This window comes from Malania oleifera, chromosome 6 (genome assembly GCF_029873635.1).
Source record: "Malania oleifera isolate guangnan ecotype guangnan chromosome 6, ASM2987363v1, whole genome shotgun sequence".
NCBI classification, from domain to species: domain Eukaryota; kingdom Viridiplantae; phylum Streptophyta; class Magnoliopsida; order Santalales; family Ximeniaceae; genus Malania; species Malania oleifera.
In genome coordinates this window covers 106,985,002-107,002,876 of record NC_080422.1, presented here as the reverse complement: position 1 = coordinate 107,002,876, position 17,875 = coordinate 106,985,002, and the positions used below count along the sequence as shown (strand labels likewise).

At 33.3% G+C, this 17,875-nt stretch overlaps 1 protein-coding gene across 6 annotated transcripts in view; it reads right to left on the bottom strand.

The window, feature by feature from the left end:
- The window catches only part of LOC131158178 (arogenate dehydrogenase 1, chloroplastic), a 43,500-nt gene extending 31,123 nt beyond the window's left edge, over positions 1–12,377 (bottom strand). For 4 of the 6 annotated variants that reach the window (XR_009137426.1, XR_009137424.1, XR_009137423.1 and 1 more), the window contains exons 1-2: positions 11,167–12,354; positions 9,564–10,519 (exon numbers count right to left, since the gene is read on the bottom strand). Coding sequence is in view for 1 of the 6 variants with exons in the window: in XM_058112852.1 (XP_057968835.1) it covers positions 9,565–10,519; positions 11,167–12,272 (2,061 nt within the window). In the remaining 5 variants the exon portion in view is untranslated. Of the gene's footprint in view, positions 1–9,563; positions 10,520–11,166 lie in introns of all 6 variants that reach the window. The other 2 variants (XR_009137425.1, XM_058112852.1) reach the window with 1 other exon arrangement.
- Positions 12,378–17,875: the final 5,498 nt, after the last annotated feature.

The following is a 17,875-nucleotide window of genomic DNA, read 5'->3' as shown; positions in this document are numbered from 1 at the left end:
CATCCAACATATTCGTGCAATCTACAATTCCATTGTGTTCCACAATAGGGAGACAACCAATGCATCTTCTTGAATCCATGCTTCTTTACTTATGTCATTGCTAGGCTCAAATTGAGACAAGTATTCAAATTTTCCTACGACTATCAAATAGATATTGACAACCTTAGACCATTGCACATAATTCTTTCCACCCAACTTCTTGGTTGTTATATGTAGTTTTTTAAGAACAACGCAAACTAGACCATCAATAAACAAGTTTAAAGAACCTGAACAACCACAAACCACTTGCACACCACGAACAATTCACGGATAAACAAGCATAGTAATGCCACAGCCCCAAGAAGCTAACACACAGCCCTAATGGTACAAAACAGCCATTAACAAAGTTCTACAAGTGAACAACCAAAAAAGGTTACATATTTGAACAAAATACATGACCAACGACTTGATATTATGATGTATGGAAGGATTTAAGACATTCTAGAAAAAATTTAAGCAAAATGGCAGCTCAAAACACTCAGCCAGCAGGTTTGGCTAGTTATGGGGTTGGTTTTGCAAAACACGAAGGGGTTCTTGAGATTCTGAAAGTGCAGCAGCATCCAGGAATTTCCCGATGTCTGTACTGCTTTTCATCAACTCCTAGACTTGCTTCTAGCCTCTGGTGGTATGCACTTACGGTTAAGGACAGATCTTGCTTTAATACCATTGAAGTATTTGGTAAATTGGAAGACCTAATCGCAAAGATAGGCCTCTCCCTCTATTTATAATATATGTCAAGTACATAACAATGACCACAATATCATTACAAACTCATGCCAACAAATATAGCAATAATAAATACTAAATGACCAAAATAACCAATAACACTTGCCAACCATGGAAGTTGGGCCAACCTGTAAAAATGATTCCATCCAAATATAGTAAGGCCAAAAATATCAAATATACATATACATAATATATATAAAAAAAATATCCATGTATATATAATATATTGATATATATACATATACATATATATATATATATATATATATATGTTGACGGTTTACTTTAAGTCACTGACTAATATCAACTTCCAGATCTTGAATTTCCAGTTTTCTATCAAAACCCCACAAAACAACAATGATGACAACAATAATACAAACTAGCAACTGTAGTAGTAAGAGAAGGTAAGCCTCTTGTTGACATATTGCATGTAATCTCCATGTTGACGAAAGAAATACAGGATCATAAATACTGCAGGAAAATTATGGAATTATGTTGAAGGAATAAGCAAAACTATTAATAGACGTAGTGTAAGCTACTCTAACCCACCACCCCTTCCCCTCACCAAATGGCCCAAACCCAACAAACACCAAAATGCCCTTATTAGCCATCAAAATCTAAAGCAATGATTTCCAAAAAATTTAAAGCTAAAAATAAACCAAAACTTGTCTCTTGCACGTTGAGAGGGAGAGCCTTGACACAATGGTGAGGGCTGTTGGCCTTACAAGGCTTAAAATCTTGTTATTTTGTTTTGATGCTAACAAACAAGTGTAATTTAATGTATTTGTGTGAGTAATGATATTTCAAGGCTCATATATGAGAAAGCAAGGTCAAAGTGCTCACAAGAATCAAATGAAACTTAAAAGAGTCAAAGCATGGATTTAAAGATGATATATGAAACTTTGAAGAATATGAGGACATGAATGAGTTGTTGAAAGCCAAGACATATTAAAATCAAAAGAGCCAAAGAAAGGCAAAGTGAGAAAGCTCCAAGAATATGGAAGCTTAAAGAAAAGATGGACTCAATCCAAGGACAAAACATGAAGACTCAAGAACCTAGAATAAGAAAAGTTTTAGAAATTTTCATGTAAGTACTTTAATGTTTAAAATATTGTTTGAAATATTTTGAAGCTCTTAGGTTAACTTAGACCTAGATACTTTTTAAAATACCTGAAAAATATCTTTATAAGGTCAAAAATTATTTTAAAAAGGTTAGAGTCATTTTTGGAATGAAAAGCATCAAAAAGAGTTTTTCCATTTGCTGTCAGTTTTTATACAGCCGCATTAAGGTGAATTTTTCTCTATCAAAAACTCATTATTTTAAAAAGTGGTCAACATGAAAGTTGTAAGATTTTCTCTTAGCTTTCATTTGACACCAAGAACACCTAATTTGGAGTTATACAGAAAAATTTATGGTCAAAACACTGAAGCGGGGTCACTGCTGTCAGAGAACAAGACAAAAAGTGGCAGTAGCAGTTCAGAAGTCTGAACTTGAGACTTCAGACATCTGAACTTGCGACCTCAAATATCTGAACCCTACTTCAGACATCTGACCCTGTGTCTAGTTCATTTTTTAAGGGGTTTCAGGAACTTCAGATGACTGAACTCGAATCTTCAGTCATCTGAACACTGTTCAACGGGAAAATTTTTTAAATTCTAATATTTTAAAATATAGCCGTTTGAGCTCCAAACTTTCTAAAATTTTGAAAAACACTTAAAGGAAACTTTTGCAACATGGAAACAAGTTTGAAAGCCTATAAATACATGGTTTTGCAAATCAAAACTCATCCAAGAATTAAAAAATCTGCTTGTAAAGCTGAAAGCACTCGTTCTTCCAAAGCTCTCTTGTTCACTCATTGAAAAATTCTTTTGCTGAGAATTCTGAAGTGCTGATCCTTCTTTCTTTGAGTTCCTACTGCTAATCCTCTTCTAAGAAGGATATTGGTGAATTCTACATTTGAGTTTCATTGTATTTCATATTGATATTTTACATTTAAAGTATATAGTGCTGAAATTGTACTAACTTGCTCTTTGAGAGAGTATACTTGTACGAAGATTTTATCTTGTGTTTCTTGTAGTTCATTGACGTTCCAAGGTATTTGAATCGTTGGCTAAGTAAGGGGATATTGCTTAAAGAGGCGGGCTCTAGCCTATGTAAGGAGTGATCGAACGAGGGGATATCATTTGGAGAAGGCGGGCTCTAACCTTAACCAAGGAGTGTTGTAATCGGTATTGTTCAACCCGTCAACGGAACTGAACTAGTAAATCCTTTGGTGGTTTGCCAAAGGCGAGGACGTAGGCTGGGTATAAGCCAAACCTCGTAAAAATCCCCCCGTCTCACTCTCTCTTTCCCTTACTCTTTATTTTCAACATATTTAAATTGCGAGGATGGTTTAAATTTAAAAATCATATACTGCATATATTTGGAAATCAAACAAACTTAAGGTTTAATTTTGATTTGAGTTGCGGAAACTGAAAGGGAGTACGTTGGTTACACCATATCTTGCGGAAACCTTACGGGAGTACGTTACTTGGTTAACATCCCAAAGATAAATTTACCAAGAGTTTATTTGAGTTCTAAATATTTGGAAAGAGTGATTTGATTCATCTATACAGGGCTTTACATCAGCAAGTATAAATTCTCATTCACTACAGGGCTTGGTTCAAATTTGGCAAATATAAACAAATAACCATCTTGAGTTGTTATATTACCAAAGTGCTGAATACTTTATATCTTGGTTTGGTTGTTTGTTGTTTAACTTGTACTTGGCAAATAAATTGATTGTTTGGCTTGAAGATATTGTTTAATTGATTGTTGTTTAATTGAGTTATTGATTGGATAAAGAAACTAAGTTCTCGATTGATTAAAGAATTAAACAAACAAGTCAAGAATTAATTAAAAGAAATAAAGGAAGTTTAAAGTATCTCAAAAGGAATTAAAAGAAATTTTTAAAAGCCAATTCACCCCCCCTCTTGGGAAGCTATTCCTAATTTCAATTGGTATCAGAGCGGGGTTATAGCAACTCTTAACTAGAAGCTATAAAAAGATTGTAATGGCTAACTTAGGCGTAGCTCCCTTTGGAGAGGGACATTCTTCACTTAGGCCACCAATCTTTTGTGGTTTGAACTATACCTTCTGGAAAAAAAAGAATGAAAATATTTCTTCAAACTATGAATTGGAAAGCATGGGAAGTTGTCATGGAAGGTGACCAAATTCCCACTAAGATAGTTGATGGAAAACAAATTCCCAAAGAGAAAAATGATATGACCGACCTAGACTACAAGATACTACAAGTTAATGCTAGTGCTATGAATGCGTTATATTGTGCTTTAGATGCTAATGAATTTAATAGAGTAATGACTTGCAAATCAGTTAAGGAAATATGGGATAAACTAGAAGTAACATATGAAGGTACAATGGATGTTAGGGATAATAGAGTTGATATGCTCACAAGTGAATATGAAACTTTTAAAATGAACCCGGACGAATCCATAACTAATATGTTTACTAGGTTCACTCACATAATAAATTTCTTAAATGCACTAGGAAAAACCTACACTACTTATGAAATGATAAGGAAAATTCTTAGAGGACTACCAACCGTATGGGAACCAAAAGCCACTGCCATAACCGAAAGAAGAAATTTGAAAAATACATCCTTAGATGAGCTTATAGGTTCTCTCCTCACATACGAAATGATAATGAATGAAAAGAGTGGGAAAACCAAAGCCCAAGAAAAAATAGCCTTTAAGCCTTAAAAGAAAACTCAAGTAGTGAAATGGATGAAGATGAAGAAGCCTTCATACCTAAAAAGCTAGCAAGGATACTAAGAAGGAGAAACAAATTCAAGAGAAGAAATCCAAATTCTGAATCAGATGAATCCGAAGAAGAAATCAGCAAAAAGAAATCTAAAAATAAAACTCCTACATGCTATAATTGCAATAAAGCTGGACATTTAAAACTGGAATGTCCACTATTAAAGAAAGGGTCTAAAAAGAAAAATAAGAAGGCTATGAAAGTCATTACTTGGGATAGTACAAGTAGTTCAGAGAATGAAATAAGTGATCAAGAGGTTGCTTACACGTGCTTTATGGCATGGGATAACGAGGAAAACTCCTCAACCAAATCTTCAAATAACTCTTGTAGTGATGAATCAAGTGATGAAAGTATGCCGTCTTATGATGAACTTCAAAATGATCTATTCAAAGTACATAAGATGCTGATGAAAGCAAATAAACAAAACACCTCATTGAAAAATAAGAATGAAAGTTTAATGAAAGAGTTAGAATTCCTAAAGAATGCTGAAAGAGATAAAGACTCAAAACTCAAACAATTTGAATATAAGTATGAATCTGCAATGAAAGAAATAGAATCCAAAAATCTTGCTGAAAAAGAAAACAACTTGAAAATTGAGAAACTAGAAAGCAAGAATGACCAAATGATAGAAGACCTTCGATCCCTATCCTCTACAGTATATGAGAAAGATATGTATATTTCTGGATTAGAGGATAAAATAAGAAAATTATCTCTAGAGTTAGAGAAATCATAAAAGAAGGTTGATAACAAGAAAGAGATAGAAAATCTTAAGAGTCAGATTGAAGATAAAGATAAGATCATTCATAACTTCACTAAAGGAAAAGAAAATCTTGATAAGATGACTGGCTTACAAAGAATGTCTTTAAATAAAGAAGGCATTGGTTTCAATGGAATTGAAAATAAAAAGAAAAAAAATTCCTACATGGGATATTTCTCGAAAGAATCCAAAAACTATACTTGCACATCTTCTAATGCCTACAATAACACCCTATGCTATCAATGTAAGAAAAAGGGACATATAAAGTTTGAATGTCCATTTAAGAGGAAAGGTGTTAAAACCAAACAAGTTTGGAGAATAAAAGAAACCTTCCTTGAAAAATCCTCCGAACCCAAGAAAATATGGGTATCAAAAATGAAATAATGACTTCACACATTTATAAAATAGAAAATGGCATTGTTGGCCAAAATCATAGAATGAATTTTTTACTAGGCTTAACTTAAGAAAATATAAAGAAAATATCAAATCTGAACTTATTATATAAGTGCCTTGATGTTACATAACTTACATGCTACATGCTTACTTGCCTACATGTGATGTATTGATATGCTATATGCTACATGTGTATTAATCAACTTGACTTGATTTATATTGAAAAGTATGGTTCACTATGTTGAAAATTGAGAATGAAATTGTTGAGCTTAAGCATAAACTTTTGGTATAAGGATAATTCTTGAACATGCATGATTTTAAATGAATCACATGAATAAATATACTGCTCTTTATCTATAAGCTATGAAAGATATAGTAGTTATATTAATATCCATGAACTATACATCATGTGATATTAAGCTTTGGTATTTATAAAGTATTTTTGGTTTCACATGTTAAAAATTTCAATAGATATCAAATCTAAAAGCTCACTTGGTATCACAAAGTCAAATTATTTATGAGCATGATTATGTCTACGAGCATGATGTGACATTGATGATCTTAGCATGATATTGGTATTTGATGAGTGTATTCATGAGAACATACAGGATATGAATCAATATGAAGCATGAATAATAAACTTAAAAGCATAATTGATACATGACATGATTCAATATTTTACATAGGATGATAAAAGCAAAATTATTAACAAAACTGAATGTATTGAATTCAGGGGGAGTGTCATGAATCATTAATCAATTGATATCATGAATTAAATTTTAAATTTTAAATTGGTATCATAAAAACTATCAAATTAATATCAGCTAGTATCTTGAATAAATGCTGTGAGCTACACACTACACATGCTATATTAAAAAACAATAACTTGAGTGTGTACATATGTTTGGAATACATGGTTATTGATATGCTTAAAATGATTTGTATTTGAATTTAAATCATTTCTTTTCTTTTTGATTGATGTCAAAAGGGGGAGAAGTTGTGAAGCAAAAATTGAGCATAATTGAGCATGAACATAATATATATTCATAAGAAGTATTTAAGTATTTAATATTGATTGAAAAAACTTGTAAAACCAAAAGAAAGTGATGAGCATTATTGATGAAATTAATATTGATGAAGCTTATTGAAAGGGGGAGCCTTTTTAAGGCTTACTCAAATTTTTGGTCCTTGTTTGTCATCATCAAAAAGGGGGAGATTCTTGGCCTTACAAGGCTTAAAATCTTGTTATCTTGTTTTGATGCTAACAAATAAGTGTAATTTAATGTATTTGTGTGAGTAATGATATTTCAAGGCTCATATATGAGAAAGCAAGGTCAAAGTGCTCACAAGGATCAAATGAAGCTTAAAAGAGTCAAAGCATGGATTTAAAGATGATATATGAAACCTTGAAGAATATGAGGACATGAATGAGTTGTTGAAAGCCAAGACATATTAAAGTCAAAAGAGCCAGGAAAGGCAAAGTGAGAAAGCTCCAAGAATATGGAAGCTTGAAGAAAAGATGGACTCAATCCAAGGACAAAACATGAAGACTCAAGAACCTAGAATGAGAAAAGTTTTAGAAGTTTTCATGTAAATACTTTAATGTTTAAAATATCGTTTGAAATATTTTGAAACTCTTAGGTTAACTTAGACCTAGATACTTTTTAAAATACCTGAAAAATATCTTTATAAGGTCAAAAATTATTTTAAAAAGGTTAGAGTCATTTTTGGAATGAAAAGCATCAAAAAGAGTTTTTCCATTTGCTGTCAGTTTTTATACAGCCGCATTAAGGTGAATTTTTCTCTATCAAAAACTCATTATTTTAAAAAGTGGTCAACATGAAAGTTGTAGGATTTTCTCTAAGCTTTCATTTGACACCAAGAACACCTAATTTGGAGTTATACAGAAAAAGTTATGGCCAAAACACTGAAGCGGGGTCACTGCTGTCAGAAAACAAGACAGAAAGTGGCAGTAGCAGTTCAGACATCTGAACTTGAGACTTCAGACATCTGAACTTGCGACCTCAAACGTCTGAACCTTACTTCAGACATCTAACCCTGTGTCTAATTCATTTTTTAAGGGGTTTCAGGAACTTCAGATGACTGAACTCGAATCTTCAGTCATCTGAACACTATTCAACGGGAAAATTTTTTAAATTCTAATATTTTAAAATATAGCCGTTTGAGCTCCAAACTTTCTAAAATTTTGGAAAACACTTAAAGGAAACTTTTACAACATGGAAATAAGTTTGAAAGCCTATAAATACATGGTTTTGCGAATCAAAACTCATCCAAGAACTGAAAATTTTGCTTGTAAAGCTGAAAGAACTCTTGTTCTTCCAAAGCTCTCTTGTTCACTCATTGAAAAATTCTTTTGCTGAGAATTCTGAAGTGTTGATCCTTCTTTCTTTGAGTTCCTACTGCTAATCCTCTTCTAAGAAGGATATTGGTGAAATCTACACTTGAGTTTCATTGTATTTCATATTAATATTTTACATTCAAAGTATATAGTGCTGAAATTGTACTAACTTGCTCTTTGAGAGAGTATACTTGTATGAAGATTTTATCTTGTGTTTCTTGTAGCTCATTGACGTTCCAAGGTGTTTGGATCGTTGGCTAAGCAAGGGGATATTGCTTAGAGAGGCGGGCTCTAGCCTATGTAAGGAGTGATCGAACGAGGGGATATCGTTTGGAGAAGGCGAGCTCTAGCCTTAACCAAGGAGTGTTGTAATCGGTATTGTTCTACTCGTCAACAGAACTGAACTAGTGAATCCTTTGGTGGTTTGCCAAAGGCGAGGACGTAGGCTGGGTATAAGCTGAACCTCGTAAAAATCCCCCCGTCTCACTCTCTCTTTCCCTTACTCTTTATTTTCAGCATATTTAAATTGCGTGAATGGTTTAAATTTGAAAATCATATAAACTGCATATATTTGGAAATCAAACAAACTTAAGGTTTAATTTTGATTTGAGTTGCGGAAACCGAAAAGGAGTACGTTGGTTACACCATATCTTGCGGAAACCTTACGGGAGTACGTTACTTGGTTAACATCCCAAAGATAAATTTACCAAGAGTTTATTTGAGTTCTAAATATTTGGAAAGAGTGATTTGATTCATCTATACAAGACTTTACATCAGCAAGCATAAATTCTCATTCACTACAGGGCTTTGTTCAAATTTGGAAAATATAAACAAATAACCATCTTGAGTTGTTATATTACCAAAGTGCTGAATATTTTATATCTTGATTTGGTTGTTTGTTGTTTAACTTGTACTTGGCAAATAAATTGATTGTTTGGCTTGAAGATATTGTTTAATTGATTGGTTGTTTAATTGAGTTATTGATTGGATAAAGGAACTAAGTTCTCGATTGATTAAAAAATTAAACAAACAAGTCAAGAATTGGTTAAAAGAAATAAAGGAAGTTTAAAGTATTTCAAAAGAAATTAAAAGAAATTTTTAAAAGCCAATTCACCCCCCCCCCCCCTCTCTCTCTCTCTCTTGGGAAGTTATTCCTAATTTCAAGAGCATTTCACTCAAGTAGGAAGGTCGCGAGTTCAAGTCACCAAAACAGCCTTTTCAAATTTGGAAGGTTACGTACAGTCGTACATTAAGCCTTTCCTGGATCCCCATCATGGCACAGGAGCTCTGTGCTCAGCGTTGCATTTTCATTCTTACAATTTGAGGCAAAGTTTCATTTTAATATTTTATATCATCAAGATGGAAAAAAAATTACTAATTTTCACAAAGACAATTAGCACTAGTCTTCTAGGAACTAAACCCACCAGTAGCCTATAAATAAGTAATTTGCCACTAACCAAAAACATCAATACCTTACACTCTGAAAGTTTCAGGAGGTGCCAGTGCAGCATCTTTTTTAAGTATTTTTGGCAGGACAGTCTTTTCTTGTGAAATCTGCAAGTTGTCTTCATAGCCGAATAATTGCTTCCGAATAATGCCATGCAACTGTCCAAAGAGTTGTTTCTTCAGTGATTCAAAAGCCAGATCCAACCTCTCCAGCTGCTCCATTGCATTTGTATTATACATGAATAATCCATAGTAGAGATCAAAGCTATCACCAGATGTATTATCAACCAAATTCAACAAAGTTTCATATCCTTTTGTGTTAATTGGCGTTGACTCCAACCCCAACTTCTCCAAAACCCTTCCCATTGTGTGTGTAATGAATTGTGAGCCTGCAGCATGATGATCATGCTCTGCACAAGTCATCTCCACCATTTGACAACCTTCTCGTGCAAATATATCAAGAAACCGCTCACACCTTGATATCCTCGATTCATCATTGCCAACCCTAACTTTGTCAAAAACAAAAGGACGATCCTTCCATCCATGTTTACCACTCTCTGGTCCAAACATCGGATGTGTGCAGAGAACATCAAAATGTGAAGGCAAAATCTGAAGAAACAAGTTCCTTGGGAATTCTTTCACAGAAAGAACATCAACAAACAGTGTACTTCTCTTCAATCTCTGAATAGGTAAAGACCTAAGAACCTGCTCAGTCGAAATAATTGACGAACAGAGAAGAACCACCTCTGGATGCTCTTCACATAGATCATCAGCATTAGAGAAGAAATAAACCCCTAATTTCTGAGCTACATCAGAGTAGTTTGATCGAGAATACGCTAAAACCTTGTGTCCTTGACGAACAAATGTTTTTGCAAGGAACTGACCAAAGTTGCCAAATCCAACAACGGCAACCTTGAGGTTTGAGGTGTTATCGAAGTGATTGTCAGACTCTGCTTCGCCATGTTCAGCAGCATTTTGACATCTGGAGGTTAAAATGAAAAATTATTATTAAATCATTAAACAATATTTCCAGCATAATTTGTCCCAACCCATGCTCCAACCAAAACTACTAGCTCTAACCATTCTTAGCAGTTGCTTCTGTTTCTTCAAGCAGTGTTGAATGAACAAAAGGGCTTGAAGTCCAGCCAAAATAGTGAAATTCAGCTTAAACTCAAAATTCCAAAAGAAAAAAAAAGAAATATATATGTATATGAGAAGAAAAGAGTTGCTCTCCAACAAGATTTCTTGTATCCAAGGTTTTCTGAATATTATTTCTTTTGCTGTGAACTTCCCACTTTCTCACTCTCTCACTAAGGTTTAAAACATTAAAACCTCAAGAAATTAGAATGTGATAATAGAATTTTTCTGGGTCATAATCTTATACTAAAAGCTTTAAATTTAGAAAACCAGCACTCCTATTCTTAATCCCATTCCCTTTCTTTAGTGGATCTGTTCAATAAAATTTGGAATTCTCTTAATAAATCAAAGAAAAAACCTTGTAACATAAAATTTAACTGGAACTAATGCCAACTTCAAATTTATCAAAGAAACATGAGCCCATAAAACCCTTAAGTGCCAAAACTAAACAACAAAATGAGAATGGAGAACTTAATAAGCCAACCCCATTACCTCAAATTTTCTAAAGGTAGCGTCCTTGGAACCCCATTCTGTACTTGCTTGGGTACTGCTGGCTTCTCCAGCGGAGCTTGCAACTTCTCCACATTCCCAAACAACTGCTCCCTCAGCACCTCGTGCAGGTTTCCAAACAACAGTTTCTTGAGCGACTCAAATGCCAAATCCAATCTCTCCAACTGCTCCATTGCATTCTTATTGTACATAAACAAACCATAGTACAACTCGAAGCTATCCCCCGTCGTGTTCTCCACCAAATCCAACAAAGTCTCATACCCCTTTGTACTAATTGGCGTCGGGTCCAACTCCAACTTCTCCAAAACCCTCCCTGTCGTGTGCGTAATAAACTGAGATTCTGCCGCATACCTATCATGCTCTGCACAACTCATCTCCACCATCCTACACCCCTCTTTTTCAAAAATCTCAAGAAAACGCTCACACCTCAGGACCCTCGGATCCTCACTCCCAACCCTAACCTTATCATACACAAATGTGAGCCCATTCCAACCGTTTTTACCGCTCTCTGGTCCAAACATCGGGTGAGTACATAGAATATCAAAATCTCCGGGCAAATTTCGCAGAAAGAGATTTCTTGGGAATTCTTTGACTGAAAGAACATCGACAAACAACGTATTCCGCTTGAAACGATGCAGAGGCAGCGACTGAAGGACCCGCTGCGTTGAAATTATAGAAGTGCAGAGGAGAATCACATCTGGGTGTTCCTCGCAGAGGTCGTGGGCGTCAGGGAAGAAGGAGACGCCGAGGCATTGAGCGACACGAGAATAGTCGGATCGAGAGTGAGCTAACACGGTGTGGCCTTGGCTGACTATGGTTTTGGCAAGGAACTGACCGAAGTTGCCGAACCCAATAATGGCTATCTTGAGGGCGGCCGAGTCGCCGGAGGCTTGTGGGTCGGGGTAGCGGGGTTGGGCCGCGCGCGGGAATATGAGTCGGAGGGGACGGCGTAGAGCGTCGGAGGCGAGAAGGGTGGAAGGAGGTCGAGGTGTGAGAAGGGACAAAGAGGGTCGGCGTGGGAACTGCCGGAGGTAACGGTCCGTAGGGAGAGGAGGTGGCGAATGGACGGGAGAAGGGAGAGAGACCATTGGAGAAGAGAGAGGGAGAGAGACGTGAATGTGTTAATGATTAGAGAATAGAGATTTGAGAATGATTTCTCCTCTGCCCTTTTTTTCCTCTTTCCTATTTAGCACAATTCATCAAAACTCAAATGTGATATTTAAAGAGTGAATCTATAAACACAAGCATATAATAATCTATATAAAAATAAATTTTTTTAAATTTTTATTAGAATGAACCTTTGATGATTTAAGTTTTGTTTCACACCTATTCACTTTTTTGTTTTCTCTTTTTTACTTTTGACGATTGCAATTTCAAGTCAAAATTATTCATCGGATTTTAAACTCATATACCTCTAAAGTTAAATTTGGTCACATTTTGCGTTTATACTTTTTACTTAAAAGAAAGTAAAATTTAATTTTAGCATGTAAATTTTCTATTGAATTATATTTTAGATTTAACTTTTTCATTCTATAATGTTCCTCGCTACGATTCTTATTCTCAAATTTTGTTCGAGATTCATTTATTTTTTTAACTTTATCATAAATTGTAAATTGCATAAATTGTTATTCCTTTTGGAAAAGTTTAGAGTATCTTGAGAATATCGTAAGTATTATTATTTTAAGAGAATTTTTTTCTTTTTTTTGGCATGCTTGTAAGTGATAGTTTTATTCATTTATATACTAGGGATATATAAGGAACCCATCAATAAAATTTAATTAATTTCCTTATATATTAATAATTAAATATTTATTTAAATATTTTAACTTGTGCTTGGTTAATGAATATCTTTATAGATGCTATTTTTGTTTATTTCATAATTAATTAGTGAGCTTTTTTTTCAGTTCAAATTGAGTTGATTGTAGTTATCTAAAAAAAAAAAAAACAGCAACAGTAACCATAATTAAGCTTTATTTTTTATTTTACCATTAATCTTTATTTTTTAGAATTTAATCTTATTATTCATTTGAATGATATTAGGATTTTACTTGAATTTGGTTGAATTTCATTACTTTTGGGAATACTTTATCCTACTTCTAAAAGATAAAAATATTTTAACCCACAAAATTATTTTTACTATTTATACTATTGATTTGATTATATTTCATCAAAATAATTTGCATTATCTATAAAATTACATAAAGTATAAATAGATTATATCGAAATTTAAATATTTTAAAAATATTTTTTATACCTCCAAAAGATGAGTGTCCTTCTCTCCATAAATTATTTTATACTATTCCTAATTTTACATTACATAAATTAATAAGATAATTATTCTTCAATTTGTTCAGATAATTATCTACGACATCATTTCACATGAGATTCATTTAAAACGATACGGAATATCTTATTTTATAAATTACTTTTAAAAGACACCCGATTCGGTAAATTGAATTTTTAAAATTATCATTTTAGTTAAAAAAAAAAAACCCCCCATGTTAATTTGACAATGGGTTAAATATCACATCAAATGTCTTCTACATGTTTGAGCATGAGATTAAATGTCACATGCATATCACATGCCTATGTGCATGGGCATTGTCAAAGCTGCCAAGCCTATGCAAAATCAGAGAAGGCCTGCAGTATTGTATGACCAACCCAACCTTTGATCACACCTTTTTCCTTTTCCTTTTTCTTTTTTTCATTAAAGGATATGTCCATATTGGATTTTCAATGACTAGGATGTCTGCAAAACCTATATTTTTTTTGTATGGATGGTTGGGTTTTGGTACCTAATTTGTTTTAGGGCAAAAGATGTTCACTTTGTTAAAGATTTATTTATAATAATACATAGTACTTTTTTAGTTTTAGAAAATAATTTTCATTTTTTATTCTAGTGTTCTAAAAATTAAAATGTTAGTTAATTTTTTATTTTTATAATATCTTTTTGAAATAAAGGAGCAATGATAAATTGTTTTGCTACTCTTTGTTTGTAAAAATATTTTTTTATTTATGAGTTTTCAAATAATTACGAAAAATTTACTTTATTTTTCAATTTTTAAAATTTGTATAGAAACTTAATCGTACGTCAGTCGAGAGCAAAAGTTTGTTTAGTTAGGTATGAGGAGATATTGGGCTGAAAATCAACTACCTCAATGAGGTTATTCCTCCAAATTTGTTTTCATCCCCATCATCACCGCCAGCGAAAGAGGTCAATGCAAACTTTTATATGCTTTTGTCATTACCAGTTTCAATCATGTCGAAAGAAGCAATGTCAAAGCCTAATTCGAAGCTAAAAGAGGTGACAAAAGGAGGCTAAAAAGAGGTGACAAAAGGAGGCAAATTATGAAAAGGTTTGTGTTAGCCTTAGTGGCTACATGAGCTCAATTGTCTTATTTTGATGATAACAACCCATTAGTGATTTTAAGTGAACTTATCTTTACATATCAAGTTATGATAAGTACAACCTCAAATGCAAAGAATAAGTAGATTCTTAATAGGTTAGACATCATCAAAAAGGGGGAGAATGTTAGCCTTGGTGGTTACACTATCATGTTTATATGTTTTGATGATATTAACATATATGTTGTTCTTAGTGCATTCCATCTTTGTAGATCATGTTTAGTACAGGTTTAAGGATTGAATACATGAAGTACCAAATCAAAGGCAAAGATCGGACCAAGTTGACGTTCGAATAGGGAGATCAAATGGACACTCACTCAAAAAGAACTCCAGCACAACTGAACCAAGTTTTATTGTAGAATTTTATGTAATGGGGTTGTGTGAGGTAGGAACATTTTTGTAACTCTTGCAGTCTTGTTTCTTACATAATTTATGAGCAAGAGTTGAGCAATTGCACATGCATACTATGATACATGAGTTTATAGGACTTCACCTAAAGTCAACAAACTCAACGTTCATGTTTTTCAAAGTTAACTCAAAGAGTTTGTCAAAAGGATCATAAACTCAAAGTTGTTTTTCAAAGGGACAAGTTTTCAACATCTTGGTATTTTGAATATTCACTTACTTAGTCTCGATTGTGTCAAAACATGTTTATGTCCTAATGATTCAAGAAAGTCAAGTAAATTTTCTACAAAGGACATTCAAGTATATAAGATATCAAAACAAGCTTCAAATGTATTTTCATAATCAATATATCTTATATTCAAAGAGGAAAACTCACTTGGACAAGTTCTAATCATCATTTGATTTTATATATTTTATATACTTTTGTCTAAGAATGTTTTAAGTGATTAAAAGGTTTTTTGGTTGGGTTTAAAACCTCAATTATGCACCTATCAAATTTCTTGAACACCCTTCGGTATTTAAGGCATAAAAGAGTCCAAAAACCATGATCTTGGTATCCTTGGAAAGCTAAAAAAAATCTCATAACTTTTATGTTGATAATTTTTTCTTATTCAGGGCGCTAGTCGACTAGTGGCTGCAACTAGTCAACCAGTTTAGGCAGAATGCTGCTAGTCGACTAGTGCAAGGGACTAGTTGACTAGTGGGTATGCCCAGTCGACTAGTGAGTGTGACTAGTCAACTAGTGGCCTCAAGCCCAGCACAGCAATAGGCAAAAAACGGCTAGAAATCGAGCCAAATGAATGGGATTCACTATAACGACCCGACCCTTTACGTGGGCCCAGAGTGCTACTAATCGATTCATTTACCTGATAATCCACATTCTAATATCATGTACGCAACGCAAAACATAAATATAATCTCCACAAATATAATACCAGAGTTTACTATTTCTATCTATACTCCAAAATAACTATTCATCACCCTGTATCTTGAATATACTCATATCTCCAAAAACATTCAGTATTCATAAACATCAGTATATCTCACAACCATCCATATCTCATAAAACTCAAAACATAAAACATAAAGCATAACTTACATATAACCCAAAATATCAGCTAAGTATATATCATTTTCTTTCTATAACCCAAAAATGCTACAAACATCTCAAGCTCTCTAAGCTTGATCTCGTGGAGGTCCTGAAAAAGATAAGTTCATATTCGGGTAAGACACATCTCAGTAAGGTAAGAAATAATAGATTAAAATAGTGTGTGGCTAACATGAGGTTTGTAAATAACATAAGTATACATTTTCATCATTTGCAAATCATTAGCATAATTTCTGAAATCATTTCATGTTCCTAATCAAATACATACAAGACATTTTACCCACAAGATTACCCAAAGATAGGGGTGATTACTCGCCCATACAAGTAGCACTCATCTACTCTGATACTTTAGGCAATCCAAAGGTCACAACTGAAGCATACCAGAGCACTCACCTTACTCAGTAAGCCTCTAGGAAGTGATGTAATCTCGTACTCACACAATTCATACAAAGGCTTACCAATGAAGGCCCCGAGCATACGGAATTCTACCCTCCCATACAAATAGTTTCCCTCTACCCTAGCACGTTATGCAGCCTAGTGTCACATCTAATACTTACAAGGGTACTCACCTTTCTCAGCAAGCCCTCGGGCGAAGAGTTTGTCCCGCCCAAACGTAACACGTTCTACTAGCATACATATTGATAATACCATAATACATTATTCTGCTTGTCGTTATCCTGTAATTCTTAATTGTTCATGTTCTTAGTTTAACCATTTCATAACATTTCACTTTACGTGGCTTATTCCATTTCATATTGTTCGCATTTTATATTTCCTTATCATTCTCATTGTCTTTTAATTACAACAGCTCCCTCTTGGCTGTTATTTCCACAACTCCCTTTTGGCTGTGATTAACATAATCTACAACTCCCTTTTGGTTGTCATAAGCATAATCCACAGCACCCTTTTGGCTGTCATAACCATAATCCACAGCTCCCTTTTGGCTGTCATAAACATGGTTGCATTAACAAACACATGCAACATATTTCATATAACATTTCATTTCAGTGCATTTCTTATATAACATGCATCTCATACATATAACATAGTCTCATACAAAGTTCAATTTACTCATGTCACACTACTTAGCAGTAAAATTCATATATATGTATTCTCCACAAAATAAGTCAACCTGCATTTAACATTCATATACTGAAAATATATCTTTCTTATTTTACATAATTATCCTAAAATATCTTCCACTTTCATCAGTTCATTTTCACATATACGTATCCAATAAACAACTCTAAGCTCATAAAACATAATTTAAATTGTTGGCATTTTAAACTCATACTGAAACATATACATGTATATATAACACAATTTATTTCCCATTAAATTCATAAAAATTCTGGTTTAATATATATTCTTCCCCTTACCTGGTTTCTTGAACTACGCCAATAGAGACCTCAAAACGATACCTGTAGCGCTCACCCGGACCTTGAAATTAAAAATCTTAGTTTCATTAAATCAACCCTAAATAAAATACTATTTTAATATTTCCTAAGCCCTTAAATTCCAAATAAATAATTATACCCTCAAATATAACCAATTTATTTATTTTTCCAAATCCCACTCTCACTTTGGAGTGGTGCCTAGGATGTCAAATTAAAAATTTACTGTAAAAACCCCAAAAAGAGATATAAAATATTAGTGGATTGATTTCAAAAAAAAATAAATAAAAATAAAAATAAAAATAAATAATTAAAAAAAATAATTATTATTATTATTAATTAATTATTAAACAAATTTAAAAAAAAAGAAAAAAAATAA